Source organism: Macaca thibetana, chromosome X (assembly GCF_024542745.1).
Source record: "Macaca thibetana thibetana isolate TM-01 chromosome X, ASM2454274v1, whole genome shotgun sequence".
Classification (NCBI taxonomy): Eukaryota; Metazoa; Chordata; class Mammalia; order Primates; family Cercopithecidae; genus Macaca; species Macaca thibetana.
The window spans coordinates 129,347,912-129,363,975 of record NC_065598.1 but is presented as its reverse complement, the minus strand read 5'-3'; the positions used below and the strand labels follow the sequence as shown (position 1 = coordinate 129,363,975).

At 38.8% G+C, this 16,064-nt stretch overlaps 2 protein-coding genes across 2 annotated transcripts in view; both read right to left on the bottom strand.

Annotated features, from left to right (window-relative positions):
• HPRT1 (hypoxanthine phosphoribosyltransferase 1) overlaps positions 1 to 16,064 on the bottom strand; it is a 1,139,661-nt gene that overhangs the window by 157,645 nt on the left and 965,952 nt on the right. The gene's annotated exons all lie outside the window — the stretch shown is intronic.
• LOC126946698 (60S ribosomal protein L23a-like) lies at positions 11,263 to 11,786 on the bottom strand. The gene has a single exon (XM_050777331.1). It carries the CDS (start codon positions 11,781 to 11,783, stop codon positions 11,313 to 11,315), a length of 471 nt encoding a protein of 156 aa, XP_050633288.1. The 5' UTR covers positions 11,784 to 11,786; the 3' UTR covers positions 11,263 to 11,312.

The window sequence follows — 16,064 nt, the reverse complement described above, 5'->3', positions numbered from 1 at the left end:
GGATTGGGATGAACCCCATCCAAATTCCATAGTGTTATCATGCATTTTAATTCTATGAAAGTTTACTATTACTGCTATCTACAATCAAATTGATTTCTTTTTACCCACATGTTTATCTGTCCATTGCTCCTCATTCATTCCTGCATTTTTTATTGTCTATCTGGGATTAGTTCCCTTTTGCTTGAAGAACTCCACTCAGTTCAGGCTAGCTAACTATAAATTCATTCAGATTTTGTTTGCCCAAAATGTCTTTATGGTACCTTTATTTTTAAAGAGTATTTTCACTGGTTATGGACTTGTGATTTTGCAGTCATTTTTTCACACTGTAACAGTGCCATTACTTTGTGTTTCCTCTACCATTGTTTCTGTTGAGAAATCATGTTTTAAAAATAATGTTTTGGCCGGGCGCAGTGGGTCACACCTGTAATCCCAGCACTTTGGGAGGCTGAGGTGGGCGAATCACCTGAGGTCAGAAGTTCGAGACCAGCCTGGCCAACATGGTGAAACCATGTTTAGTAGACTCTACTAAACTACCATGTTTAGTAGAGTCTACTAAAAATACAAAAATTAGCCAGGCGTGATGGCGGGTACCTGTAATCCCAGCTACTCAGGAGGCTGAGGCAGGAGAATTGCTTGAACCCGGAAGGTGGAGGTTGCAGTGAGCCGAGATTGCACCATTGCACTCTAGCCTAGGCAACAAGAGCAAAACTCTGTCTCAAAAAAAATTAATAAATAAAATAAATAAAAAGTTTTATTTGCAAAATGTGTGACTAAAATGGCATGGTGCTTACACTGTTTTATGTACTACCACTTTAGAACTGACACTTTTCACTCCAAATGTGTTATTAGTTACAAATGCACTCAACATTTAATATCCATATTTTTATAAAAAGTCTCATATAGTACATTGCTTTAGCATTCTGTGGCAATACGCTTCCATTTATAGAAATTTTAATTTACAAATCTACTTTTTCAAGTTCTTCAAAGTGGAACTCTTTAAGTATATATCTCTACATGCACTATTGTATGTGTGTGTGTTTGTGCGTGTGTGTGTGCATTACTGAGGCTTTTCAGAAACATCTTCTTTTGACCTCAGTCTTAACTTGCCCAAAAGCAACATTATCTAGCATTGTGTTCTCAACTTTCTACATCCTAACTGTTCCAATCATCCAGGATCAAAACTTTGAAATTATTTTGGAATCCTTCTTTTTCTCCATCTATTTCTTTTGATTTTGATTTTGATTTTTTTTTTAGACAGGGTCTTGCTCTGTCACCCAGGTTGAAGTACAGTGACTCAATCTCGGCTCACTGCAACCTCCATTTCCCGAGCTCAAGTAATTCTCCCACCTCAGCCTCCAGAGTGGCTGGGAATACAGGCATGCACCACCACACTTGGCTAATTTTTAAAAAATATAGTGAGACTGCTAGTTAGAATGGCGATCATTAAAAAGTCAGAACACAACAGATGCTGGAGAGGATGTGGAGAAATAGGAACACTTTTACACTGTTGGTGGGAGTGTAAATTAGTTCAACCATTGTGGAAGACAGTGTGGCGATTCCTCAAGGATTTAGAACCAGAAATACCATTTGACCCAGCAACCCCATTACTGGGTATATACCCAAAGGATTATAAATCATTCTACTATAAAGACACATGCACATGTATGTTTACTGTGGCACTGTTCACAATAGCAAAGACTTGGAACCGACCCAAATGCCCATCAATGATAGACTGGATAAAGAAAATGTGGCACATATATACCATGGAATACTATGCAGCCATAAAAAAAGGATGAGTTCATGTCCTTTGCAGGGACATGGATGAAGCTGGAAACCATCATTCTCAGCAAACTAACACAAGAACAGAAAATCAAACACCGCATGTTCTCACTCATAAGTGGGAGTTGAACAATGAGAACACATGGACACAGGGAGGGGAAGATCACACACCAGGGCCTGTTGGGAGGTAGAGGGCTAGGGGAGGGATAGCACTGGGAGAGATACCTAATGTAGATGACGGGTTGATGGGTACAGCAAACTACCATGGCACGTGTATACCTATGTAACAAACCTGCACGTTCTGCACAGGTACCCCAGTACTTAAAGTATAATAATAATAAAAAAAAACATAGTGAGACAAGATCTCACTACATCGCCCAGTCTGGTGTCAAACTCCTGGGCTCAAGCAATTCTCCCACCTCAGCCTCCCAAAGTGCTGGGATTATAGGAGTGAGTCGTCATGCCCAGCCCCTCTATCTCTTTATATTGTATCAAAGAATAAAGGGAACAGGCAGCATAATTGGATCAGGAGAGATGCTTATGTTTCAACTATTTATACTGAAGTGTATAGAATAACACTGCATAGTAAAGCAAACTAGACAAAAAATGTGAATGTAAATCCATATTTCTAATAGTCTTCTTGATAATTAGAAAGACTTTTCGGCCAGGCATGGTGGCTCACGCCTGTAATCCCAGGACTTTGGGAGGCTGAGGCAGGAGGATTGCTTGAGGCCATGAGTTCAAGACAAGCCTGGCCAACATGGTGAAACCCCGTCTCTGCTAAAAATTAAAAAAATCAGCCAGACATGGTTGTGCCCACCTGTAATCCCAGCTACTTGAGAGGCTGAGGCAGGAGAATTACTTGAACCTGGGAGGTGGAGGTTGCAGTGAGCCTGTATCATGCCACTGTACTCCAGGCTGGGCAACAGAGTGAAACTCTTGTTTAAAAAAAAAAAAAAAACTTTTAGCTGACTTTTTCATATCTAATTACAGTATTTCAGTCTTCACCAGGAAATAGAGATGAAGAAGCGCTTATACTGGGAGAATGAGAAACATTTGCTTTGCCATTTTCTCATTTGTTTGTGCTTACGTTATTAGCATTCATTTCAATTCATGGGTTCTTTTTTATAAGATGGAGTCTCACGCTGTTGCCCAGGCTGGAGTGCAGTGGTGCAATCTCAGCTCACTGCAACCTCTGCCTCCCGCGTTCAAGTGATTCTCCTGTCCCAACCTCCAGAGTAGCTGGGACTACAGGCCCACACCACCTTGCCCAGCTCACTTTTGTATTTTTAGTAGAGAAAGGGTTTTGCCATGTTGGCCAGACTGGTCTTGAACTCCTGACCTCAAGTGATCAGCCCAATTTGGCCTCCCAAAGTGCTGGGATTACAGGTACGAGCCACTGCACCCACCCTCCATGGGTTCTTTTTAAAGGTCTGTTCAAATCATTTTTACATTATATTAGGATTGGTTTAGCTAAAATTAGATAATATACATGAATACATTTAACCCTTGTCTTTGTCTGTTCACAGTTCTAGAGTCTGGGACTCCTAGATCAAGGTATGGGCAGGTTCAGTGTCTGTTAAAGGACTGATCTGCATTTCCAAGATGGTGCCTTGTTGTTGCATCCTCTGGAGGTGAGGAAATCTGTATCCTCTCATGGTGGAAGGTGGAAGGGGAAAAGAATGCTCCCTTCAACGTCAAGCCCTTTCATAAGGGTGCTAATCCCATTCATAAGAGCAGAGCCTCGTGACTTAATCACTTCCCAAAGGCTACACCTCTTACTATTGTTGCATTGAGAATTAAGTTTCAACATGAATTTTGGAGGGGACGCCATCTTTGAACCATAGCAATCCTCCACAGGTAAATTGCAAAAACCAAGGCGTGTGGTAGAGTACTACTGGCAAGCCGTTTGCTTTGTGGAACTCTCCCTCTTACTCAAGAATCCTCTAGGCCTTGTGTGTGATCATCTGATACATGGATTTGGGGAAGTTTTGATGTCGATATGCACATTAAACGTTAGTAAAGCTGACTTTCAAAATTTTATTTGAATTAGAAGAAATATAGGTAGAAGTTCTAGGGTTTTCTTATAGCACAAACGGAACATCTTGAATCTCCTCTGGGTGTATTATATATTCTGAGGATCATTACTATCCACTCTGCTGTAATGATGACCCATAAATAGGGGAGCAGAATCTCACCACAGATGGTCAGACAAAATGACAGTCTGCTTTCCACTCACTTTTTCCTATCCCAACTCTAAAGTCCTTGGTGCAGAGAAGAGGGCAGAGAGAGCAAGAGAGAAGGAAACTCCCTACTCTCTTCTAGACCCCTGTTGGAAACTCTTTCCTGCCCTATGAAAAGAGTGCTTTGAATGGAATCAAAGAGTGAAGCTTAGAAATCAGCATGATTGAATCTTAATTACTAAACTGAAACAGTGTTACTAAAGGAGACTGGAAACTTGTGGGAAAGGACTGAGATGCCTTTGAGACAAGTGCAAAGTGGAGAAGAAAGTAAAGTTCAAAATACAGCGGAATGGTAACTACATTAAAAGATAAAATCACAGGGAAATATAGTTTGGGACTCCAGAGGCATTCATGTGCAAGTACAAAGATCACAAAGTGAAGAAACCAAGGAATAAACTGAGTCAGGCTAATGGAAGGAGGCATGGAAGTGGTGCCACTGTGGGGTATAACACAGATCTTTCATATGGACTGTGTGAACAGACTTGCCAAGGGCCATGGCCAGCCTGGCATAGGCAAGTGGTGGGGGTCATCTAACAATCCAAGCACAAACTTCCAGGTCAGGTACCTATTGAATTGGATCTTGGCTCTGCCACTCTAAGCATGTCGCTTAACTTCTTTAAGCCTCAGTTTCCTGAGTTGTAGAGTGGAATTATAATAGCTCATGTTTTATAGGGCTGCTGTTCAGAGTAAATAAGGGTAAATTGGCACATAGTGAATGCTCTAATAAATGGTAGTTACAGTCATCATGATCACCATCATACTCTTCATCATCAGATGGTGGAAGTTGCTTCTCTTTCTGCAGAAAGTGAAGCATCTGGTCAACTGTTTACTTACTCTGCTGAAAATTTTACATCTTAAAACAAGATATTGGGAGGCTGTGCATGTGTGGGGGTAAGGGATATATGGGAAATCTCTTTACCTTCCCCTTAATTTTGCTGTGAATCTAAAACCGCTCTTAAAAAATAGGCTGGCTGGGCGGGGTGGCTCACGCCTGTAATCCCAGCACTTTGGGATGCCAAGGTGGGTGGATCACCTTAGGTCAGGAGTTCAAGACCAGCCTGGCCAACACGGTGAAACCCTGTCTCTACTAAAGCTACAAAAGAAATTATCAGCTGGGCGTAGTGGCTCATGACTGTGATCCAAGCTACTCAGGAGGCTGAGGCAGGAGAATTGCTTGAACCCTGGAGGCAGAGGTTGCAGTGAGCTGAGACTGCACCTTTGCACTCCAGCCTGGGCAACAAGAACCAAACTCCATCTCAAAAAAAAAAAAAAAAAAAGTCTTTAAAAAAGAACAAAAAAGAAGATATTGGCTGCCTTCATAGACATCCTATATCATAATATCTACTGTGCTAAAAGTATTTCTTACATAATTGCCACGCTAACACTAACAGGTGGATTCCATCTACATTTTACAGATGAGAAGCATCACCGAGGTTTAGAGAAGATAACCAACTTGCTCAAGGTCACACAGCTCATTAGAGGCAGAACCATGCTGTTTCTGTCATACCGCAATGCCTCCCACTGAGTATGTGCCTCACTCTGAAGAACCTGTTGATAATATGGAAGTATTGATAGCACTGAAAGAAAGTGGCTGTGTTGACAGTTGGAGTTGTAATGAGAAGAACTAAAGGCATAATCATAAATGTATCCCTGATTTTAAGTGAGTTGATTTTAAAATGCTAAAAGGTGGAATGGAGAAGTCAGTTTTAAAACTTATTTTGCTTTTTTGAAGATAATTTGTCCTTTTTCTTTGGGCCACTTTTAAGATTTTGTCTTTGCTCTTCAACAGTTTTACAATGATCTGCCTATGTGTATCTTTTTGTATATGTGTATTTATTCTGTATGTGGTTCACAGAATTTCTTGGACATCTTTACTCAGTTTAGAGAAATATTCATCCATTTTCTCGTCAAAATTACTTCTGCCCCATTTGTTCTTTTTCCTCTCCTTCTCGGCCTTAAATTACATGTATATTAGACATTTGCAATGTGTCCCACATGTTTGTTTGTTCTTTTTTAAATTTTTATTCTTTTTTCTCTCTGCTTTGCTTTGACTTGGGCGCTATGCATTTAACTGTCTTCCAGGTCACCAATTCTGTCTTCTCCCAGGTGTATGTTGTTGTTAAATGCTTATATTTAGTTCTTAATTTCAAATACTGATTTTCAATTCTAGAATTTTATTTTATTTTACTTTATGTTTTGAGACAGAGTTTCACTCTTGTTGCCCAGGCTGGAGTGCAATAGCGCAATCTCGGCTCACCGCAACCTCCGCCTCCCAGGTTCAAGCAATTCTCCTGCCTCAGCCTCCCGAGTAACTGGGATTACAGGCATGCACCACCATGCCCGGCTTTTTTTTTTTTTTCATATTTTTAGTCGAGATAGGATTTCTCCATGTTGGTCAGGCTGGTCTTAAACTCCTGACCTCAGGTGATCTGCCTGCCTCGGCCTCCCAAAGTGCTGGGATTACAGGTGTGAGCCACCTTGCCCGGCTATTTGATTATTTTTTTATAGATTCCAGTTCTCTGGTGAAATTCTCCAACTTACTATCTATTTTATCAATTTTCTCTGTTTTCTTCAACACATCAATAATCTTTACTTTAAAGTTTTTGTTAACTCAAATTTCTGGATTCCCTACGGGTCCATTTCTATAGTTTTGTTTCTTGTGGCCTACCTAGTAATGTTTAATTAAATGCTGGACATTGTATCTAAACATTGTAGAGACTCTGACTCCTGATCATGTTCTTTTCCTTCAGAAAGTGTTCATCCTTTTCTTAGAGCTTTCCTCTGCTAGACAGATAGAATGAGTGATCAATCATCTTATCCTCATCTGATTGAAGAATTGTGGAGAAGAGAAATGTCTTGCAGGAGTGGAAGAAGGCAAAGGAGCCTGGAGGAATATATGAGGTTGGTGCAAAAGTAACTGTGGTTTTTGCCATTTAAAAGTAATGACAAAAACTGCAATAACTTTTTCACCAATCTAATATAAAGTCGTTGGAAGTAGACAACATTGTGATGAATCCTTGCTCTGGTGCTCAATCATCTTATCCAAGTCAGGGGCTTAGCTAGTTAAGGTTGGTTGCAGTTTGGTAATGTTTGGGCTGGTTTGCTTCTCACTTGTTCCCAGAGCAGACCCCTCCAGGGCCTGCAATGCTTACCAGGGCTCTCCCCTTGGAGAGTCCTTAATGCTGCTCTTTGCCTCCTCAGCAACAGGAGACTAGAAAACTCTGCTTTGATTTTCAGAGATTTTTCTCTTAAGTTTTAACCTCCTACCCCATATAGCATCTTCTTCGCTGGTCTTGACACTTCCATTCTTCATATCCCCACCCAATTCATTCTCCACTCTGCTTTCAGATTGGCTAGAAAATAAGACGCTCATTTCATGCTACTTCCCTGCTTCAAATCATCAAACACTTCCTATAACTTCCAGGATGAAGTCCAATCACCTTAGCATAGTTTATGTATAGTTTACGAGGTTTTGCACGATTGTGATCTACATACTTTTTCCATCTCCAACAAATGTACTCCTCTGCTTTCATCCTATATTTCAGCCACACCACATTATTCATATTCCCTGAAGTCATCCAACTCTCTTTTACTTCTTGGCCTTTGAACATTTTGGCCCTTCTAGTGTGAATTGCTTTCCCTGACCTCTCCTCCAAGCCTCACAATAATCCTTTAAAATTCACTTCACGTGTTATTTCCTGGAAGATTTCCATGGTCCTGCCTTACCTCCCTTCACTTGTCCTACCATGCACCTTTAATAGGGTTAAGATTAGGTTTCCCTCCTCTAAGGTTTCACAGAACTCAGTGGTTTACCCTTATCATAGCACTTTTTCCATTGTAATCCAAGTGTCTTCTCAACTGTTTTTCTCACTAGATATAAACTCCATGAGGACAGGAATGGTGCTCATCATGCTAACCACCATACTCTCAGTGCCTAACCCATATGGTACTCAGTTAACATTTGCTAACTGAAAAAAAAAATGAGTGAATGAAAACAAAAAGGGAAGGACATATAAGCAAAAGCAAATACATAAAGGGTGGCATAACTAATTTTGAATAGTGACAAGGAGCTCTAAAAGATCTGAAACTTGCAATAAATGCTGCAAACTGAAAAAGACTCTTAGGAAATTTATATTCAGAGCAGCAGGAGGAGGAATATTAGGAAAGATATATACCTAGTGCTTCGAGCTGATGATGCAGTTTGATAGATGACATAGAGAAGGATCTAATTCTTCAACTCTTATTGTGTTCCTTTCTTTGCTGATTGAAGAATTGTGGAGAAAAGAAATACTTTACAGGAGGGAAAGTAGGCAAAAGACCTTGGAGGAATATGTGAAGTCATCGGAAGTAGACAACAATGTGATGAATCCTGGCTCTGACTCTTACTACTATGTGACTTTGGTTAAGTCACATAAATAATTCTCTGAGACTCAGTTTTTCCCACATGTAAAACGACGACATACCTAACATGTAAAATAATGATTTGAATGATGAATGCTGGGTGCTTGATACTTAATATACTACAGAGTATTTTTGTCCAAAGACATGTTTGATGTTGACACAAGTAAGATTCTAGCAAGCATTATTTAAAATGCTTTTGAGTACCTGGATAGAAAAGGGACCAATTGGAATTTTATATATATATGTGTGTGTGTGTGTGTGTGTGTGTGTGTGTGTGTGTATATATATATATATATAATTTCATTTCTCTCTTTGGCAGGGTAATTTAGGCAGATTTGACTGGATTACCAAACTGCTTGATCATATAACATAGGTATAGTGCTCTGGACTTCAGTAAGGCATTTGACAAGGGTTGTTTGACAAGTGAACAAATATGGGTTGACTGGCTTTTAAAAAATGTTAAAATACACGAAACATGAAATTTACCATTTTAACACATACAATTCAGTGGCATTAAGTACAGTCATAATTTTGTGAAACCATCACCAGTCTCCATTTCCAGAACTTTTTCATTGATCCAAACAGAAAATCTGTACCCATTAAACAATAACTTATTATTTCCTCCTTCCCCTCGCTCCTGGTAACCTCTATTCTACATTCTGTCTCTATGAATTTGACTAACCTAGGTATGTCATATAAGTGGAATCATACAATATGTGTCTTTTTGTGATTGGCTTATTTCACGTGGCATGTTTTCAAGGTTCATTCATATTATAGTATGTATCAGAATTTCATACATTTTCTAAGACTGAATTTTTTTGTATGCATATATCACATTTTGCCTATGCATTCATCTGTTGATGGATACTTGGGTTGCTTCTACTTTTCAGCTATTGTGAATAATGAATGGGTTGACTGTTTAACCAATCTGGTGAATTGGCAACTGGCTGAATGATTGTACTCAAAGGGTGATGATGAAAGTGAAAGTGAAATGATGGTACCCTTGAAGGAAGTTTCCAGTGGTTTGCCACAGGGGTCTTCCTGCAGACTTTTTCTGCCCATCAGTTTTCTCAAGAAGATATAGAAGGTATGATTAGCTAATTTGTTTTGCAGTCAACACAAACATGGAGGAATGATAACTGTATTAGTCAGCAATATTCAAAGTCAAAGAGATTGATGAGTTAGAGAGACTGACTGAATCAAGAGACAAGAATTTCGCAGAGGAAAAATACAAGTTCATGTACTTGCGTTCAAAAAACCAATGGCATGAGTACAGTTTGAGAATGCTGTCCCTTTAAAAGAGTAAGCTGAATGTGTGCCAATAGTGTTTAAGTGTCCCTTCAAACATTAATCTGATGTTAGGTTATGTTAGTAGAAATGTAATATCGAAAATGGAGGTGCTGGTCATACTTTACTCTGTTCCACACTTCAGGTGTTGGTGTTCATTTTCCAGTTACACTTTTAAAAACAGAGAATAGTGTAATATGAGCTTTATTGTCATTACCCTGCCCTACATCAAATTCCAGTTTCATTATCTTTTTTTTTTTTTTTTTTTTTGAGATGGAATCTTGCTCTGTCCCCCAGGCTAGAGTGCAGTGGTGCGATCTTGGCTCACTGCAACCTCCACCTCCCGGGTTCAAGCGATTCTCCTGCCTCAGCCTCCTGAGTAGCTGGGATCATAGGAGCCTGCCACCGTGCCCAGCTAATTGTTGTATTTTTAGTAGAGACGGGGTTTCACCATCTTGGCCAGGCTGGACTCAAACTCCTGACCTCACGATCCACCTGCCTCGGACTCCCAAAGTGCTGGCATTACAGGTGTGAGCCACCGTGCCCGGCCCAGTTTCGTTTTTCTAAATCTATGACTTTAGGCATGTGACTTAACCTCTTGATGTCTCAGTTTCCTCACTTGTAAAATAAAGATAATAATATGGTTGCTGTGAAGATTAAATCAAGTAACACATAGTAAGTACTTCATAAATATTAGTTTTTGAAATTATGTAGACAAGATGAAATATATTCAAAGAAGAGTAACCACTTATTGACTCATTCTACAAATATTTATTAACCACCACCACTCTCATAGGAGGAACACACGAAGAAACTAAGGGTGTTCAACCTAGTGATGCCATGTTGTGGAGGATATGAAAGCTGTCTTCAAATATTTGAGGAAGAGGCGTTAATCTCTTTCTGAATGAGTTCATAAAATAGAACTAGAATTAATTGGTGGAAGCCAAGGTTTTAAATCAATGTGAGAAAACTGGAATTGGCTTTATTAACTGTTGTTGTAGGTGTCTAAGCAGAGGCTAGACAAATAGTTTGTGATGGTGTTATAAAGGATATTTTAGCATCAGATGGGTGATTTGAGTAGATAATCTTTAAGGTTCCTTAATTATTCCAGACTTGAAAAGTCTATAGTGATATGAAAATGCTTTCCTCTTTCCTACCCTAGAGACTGCATAAGGTCTATTCACCTTCTACCTTCCAATTTCTTCACCAAACCTCATTTGGACCTAAACAAAAGCAGGTTGACCTAGGAAACTTTAGTTTCTTTTTCAGCTATTTAGTTTACAAGAGACTCTTTTGTAATCACATCAGAGACCCCAGCCTCTACTCTAATTCCTTTATATCGTTACAGAGAAAAATAGTGGGCCAGACTTCCTGGTTACAGAAGGCTGAGGAAAGTCTGATGAATAATATCACAAAATTTTGAAATGTTCCTAAGTGCTTCTTAAAGCAAATATCATTTGAGGGAGAAAAGTAAACTCAAAATTTTAATCTTAGATTCAGGAGTGACATCTGAGAACAAAATGTAAAGTTTGGTTGAGTTTTTTTTTTTTATGTTGAAAAGATATATATATATATATTTAGAATTAGGCAGCTGGACTCAGTTTAGATGATCCCAATTTTGTTGGCAACATCCAAAGCGTCATAATCAGGAGCCAGTCGAACATACGCCTTTTTCTCTCCATCAGGCCGAAACAGGGTGTTGACCTTGGCCACATCAATGTCATAGAGCTTCTTCACAGCCTGTTTAATCTGGTGCTTGTTGGCTTTAACATCCACAATGAACACAAGTGTGTTGTTGTCTTCTATCTTCTTCATGGCAGACTCAGTGGTCAGCGGAAACTTGATGATAGCATAGTGGTCAAGCTTGTTTCTCCTGGGGGCGCTCTTCCAAGGATATTTGGGCTGCCTCGGGAGTCGCAGTGTCTTGGGCCGCCGGAAGGTGGGTGACGTGCGGATCTTCTTTTTTTTGTGGCTGTGGACACCTTTCAACACTGCCTTCTTGGCCTTTAAAGCCTTCGCTTTGGCTTCGGCTTTAGGAGGGGCAGGAGCTTCCTTCTTCGCTTTCGGCGCCATCTTGTCTGGTTGAGTTTTTAATGGAGTTCACAATGAATAATAAAGCTTTGTACTTTCATAGACTTTTATTGACTAGTGCTTAGGAGTTCACAGACTGTAACTGCTATAATGAGAAAGCTTGAATCAGGAAGTTTGACTCAGTAAATGACCTAAACATCCTCTTTTTTTTGATCATTTTAAGTAAAATGTGAAACAGAACGAACCAGAAAAGAAAGTTTCATAGAAAAATGTATCATACTTTATTTTTTATTACTTACTTAAAAAGTAAGTCTACCTGCTATTGTTTAAATATGGCTTGTTCCCTACAAAAAATAAAGTATGATACACCTCCCATTAGGCCCCACCTCTTAAAGGTCCCACTTGACAACATTGCCACACTGGGGCCAAGCCTTAATATGAATTTTGGTGGGAACAAAAAGCTTATACATTAGGGTGCTTCTCTGCAAAATGGCATTGAGCAGATAGAACTGAGTCCATCATCCCATCGAGATTCATACAGTCACATTTGAGAGAGCCTTATAACAGAGTTCTGGGGCAAAGTTAATCCTAACCGACGTAGACTTCTTACTCTGAGAACCTATCTTTGTAGCCACATTTTATAGTGCCAATGAAGACATGCCAGCAAGTGTTTCATGTACAACTGGCATTAGAGCACCAGGTCAATTTGATGGTGGTGGTAGGCACTATTATTTTATATCCAGGTAAAAGGCCAATTAAAAAACTGCCACTGGGGATAAAAATCAAAGACACAACATATCAGAACTGAGTTTTGAGCAACCTGGTATTCCAAAATATATGAATATTTTCAGAAACCAATGTTAAATTGTCCCCATGTTTCCCAGCTATGGAGATATTTAATACATTTGTTCAAATCCAATTACTCAATCCACATAGTGCTGAGGCCATCCTGCAAGGTGCATATCAAAAAATATGAACTTAGGGTGATATAGATGAGTATAGATGACAACAATGTTATGCAAGTCAAACTTGGAAGGTCAGAATAAGCATATCTATTCTGAGATAATTCGTTGTTATTTTAGAGTGTATTCATTCTACTTATAGAAAAAGTTAACTGTAAAACAGCCTCAGGCAAGTCCTTCTGGAGATATTCCAGAAGAAGGCATTGTTATCATAGGAGATGACAGCTTCTTCTGTGTTATTGCCCCTGAAGACCTCCCAGTGAGACAAAATATGGAGGTAGAAGACCTATACTGACTCTGTATAGGCCTAGGCTGATACATGTGTTTGTGTCTTAGTTTTTAACAAGCAGTTTAAAAAGTGAAAACAATTTTAAATATAAAAAAGCTTACAGAGTGAGAATATAAAGAAAGAAAATATTTTGTACACTTGTACAATGAGCTTGTGTTTTAAGCTGTGTTAATACAAAAGAGTTCAAAAGTTAAAAAAGTTTATCAAGTAAGCTTTATAAACATTCACAGTAAGCTAAGGTTAATTTGTTATAAAAGCAAGAACATTTCAAAAATAACTGTAGTATAGTCTAAGTGTACAGTGTTTATAAAGTCTACAGTAGTGTACGGTAATGTTCTAGGCCTTCACATTCACTCACCATTTACTCACTGACATGCTCAGAACAACTTCTAGTCCTATAAGCTTCATTTATGGTAAGTGCTCTATATAGATGCGCCATTTTTTATCTTTTATACCATATATAAATATATTTTGAGACAGGGTCTCATTCTGTTGCCCAGGTTGGAGTGCAGTGGCATGATCTTGGCTCACTGTAATGTCGACCTCCTGGGCTCAAGCTATCCTCCCACCTCAGCCTCCTGAGTAGCTGGGACTACAGATGCGTGACACCATGCCTGGCTAATTTCTGCATTTATTTGTAGAGAGAGGTTTTCGTCATGTTGCCCAGGCTGTTCTCGAACCCCTGAACTTAAGTGATCTGCCCTCCTCAGGCTTCCAAAGTGCTGCGATTACAGGTGTGCACCACCTGCCCCCAGCCATATTCTTACTGTTTAGAAATGTTTTTCTATGATTAGATATGTTTAGATACATGCATACTTACTATTGTGTTACAATTTTCTATAGTACTCAGTATAGTAACATGCTGTACAGGTTTGTAGCCTAGGAGCAATAGGCTATACCATACAGCCTAGATGTGTAGTGTGCTATACTATTTAGGCTTGTGTAAGTATACTATGATGTTCTCACAATGACAAAATTGCCTAATGACACATTTTTCAGAATGTATCCCATTGTTAAGTAATGCATGATTGTATAGGCACAAAATATATAAATAACTAGGTAATTGAAATGAATCTATGACATAGATTAATCTTACACACATGAAAAAGAAGTTGAGTGGTAATGAACTTGCTTAGCTTTTGTTTGGGAAAGCATTTATCTCTTCATTTTTGAAGGACAATTTTTCTTAAGTCTTCCAAAAAATTGAAGAGGAGGGAGCAGTTTCAAACTCAATTTATAAGGCCAGCCTTACCCTGATATCAAAAATGGAAAATTACATGCCAATATCTCAGATGAACATAAATGCAAGAATCCTCAATAAAATACTAGCAAATTGAGAGGCCAAGATGGGCAGATTACTTGAGCTCAGGATTTCGAGACCAGCCTGGGTAACACCGCGAAACCCTGTCTTTGCAAAAAATACAAAAAATTAGCCAGGCATGGTGGCATGCACCTGTAGTTCCAGCTACTTGGAGGGCTGAGGTGGGAGGATTGCTTGAGTCAGGAGGTTGAAGCTGCAGTGAGAGGCACTCCAGCCTAGGTGACAAAGTGATACCCTGTCTCAAAAAACAAACAAACAAACAGAAAACCCTAGCTAATAGAATTAAACAGCATATTAAAGGGTTATACACAATGGCTAGCTGAGATTTATCCCTGGAAAACAAGGCTAGATCAACATGGGAAAATCAATAAATAAATGTGATATCACATTAACAGAATGAAAGACAAAAACCATATGATCATCTCAATAGATGCAGAAAAATCATTTGACAAAATTCAACATCCTTTCATGATAAAAATTCTCAACAAATTAGATATAGAAAGAATGTACCTGAACACAATAAAGGTCACATATGACAAACCCACCAGTAACACTGTTAACACTGTTAACAAACTGGAACAATGTTAAAAAACTGGAAGATTTTCCTCTAAAATCAGAAGCAAGACAAGGATGTCTCCTTTTACTACTTTACTCTCTATAGTACTGGAAGTCCTACAAGAGCAATTAGACTAGAAAAAAACACATCTGAATTTGAAAGGAGATTAAATTGTTCCTGCTTATAGACAACAGGGTGATATATACAGAAAACCATAAAGACTCCACCAACAAAATCATTTGAACTAATAAACAAATTCAGTAAAGTTGCAACCTACAAAATCAGCATACAAAAATCAGTATGATTTTGTGTGATTTTGACTAATGAGGAACTAGCCAAAAAAGAAATCAAGAAAACGATCCCATTTACAATAGCCACCAAAAAATAAAATACTTAGGAATAATTTTAATTATAGAGATGAAAGACCTGTATTCTGAATACTATGAAACATTGATGAAAATGATGAAGAAGATCCAAAAAACAATATGAAATGTGTTTGTGGATTGGAAGAATTAATATTGTTAAAATGTTCATTCTAGCCAACATGATCTATAGATTCAATGCAATCCCTACCAAAACTCCAATGACATTTTTCACAGAAATAGAAAAACAATCCTAAAATTCACATGAAACCACAAAAAACCCAGAGTAGCCAAAGCAATCTTGAGCAAAAAGACTAAAACTGGTGACATCACATTACCTGACTTCAAAATACTCTGCAAAGTGATAGCAATAAACAGCATGGTACTGACATAAAGCAGACACATTGACCAGTGGAACAGAATAGAGAGTCCAAAAATAAACCCACATATTTACAACCAATTGATTTTTTTTATTTTTATACTTTAAGTTCTAGGGTACATGTGCACAATGTGCAGGTTTGTTACATATATATACATGTGCCATGTTGGTGTGCTGCACCCATTAACTCGTCATTTACATTAGGTATATCTCCTAATGCTATCCCTCCCCGCTCCCCTCACCCCACAAGAGGCCCCAGTGTGTGATATTACCCTCCTTGTGTCCATGTGTCCTCATTGTTCAATTCCCACCTATGAGAGAGAACATGTGGTGTTTGTTTTTCTGTCCTTGTGATAGTTTGCTCAGAATGACAGTTTCCGGCTTCATCCATGTCCCTACAAAGGACATGAACTCATCCTTTTTTATAGCTGCATAGTATTCCATGGTGAATATG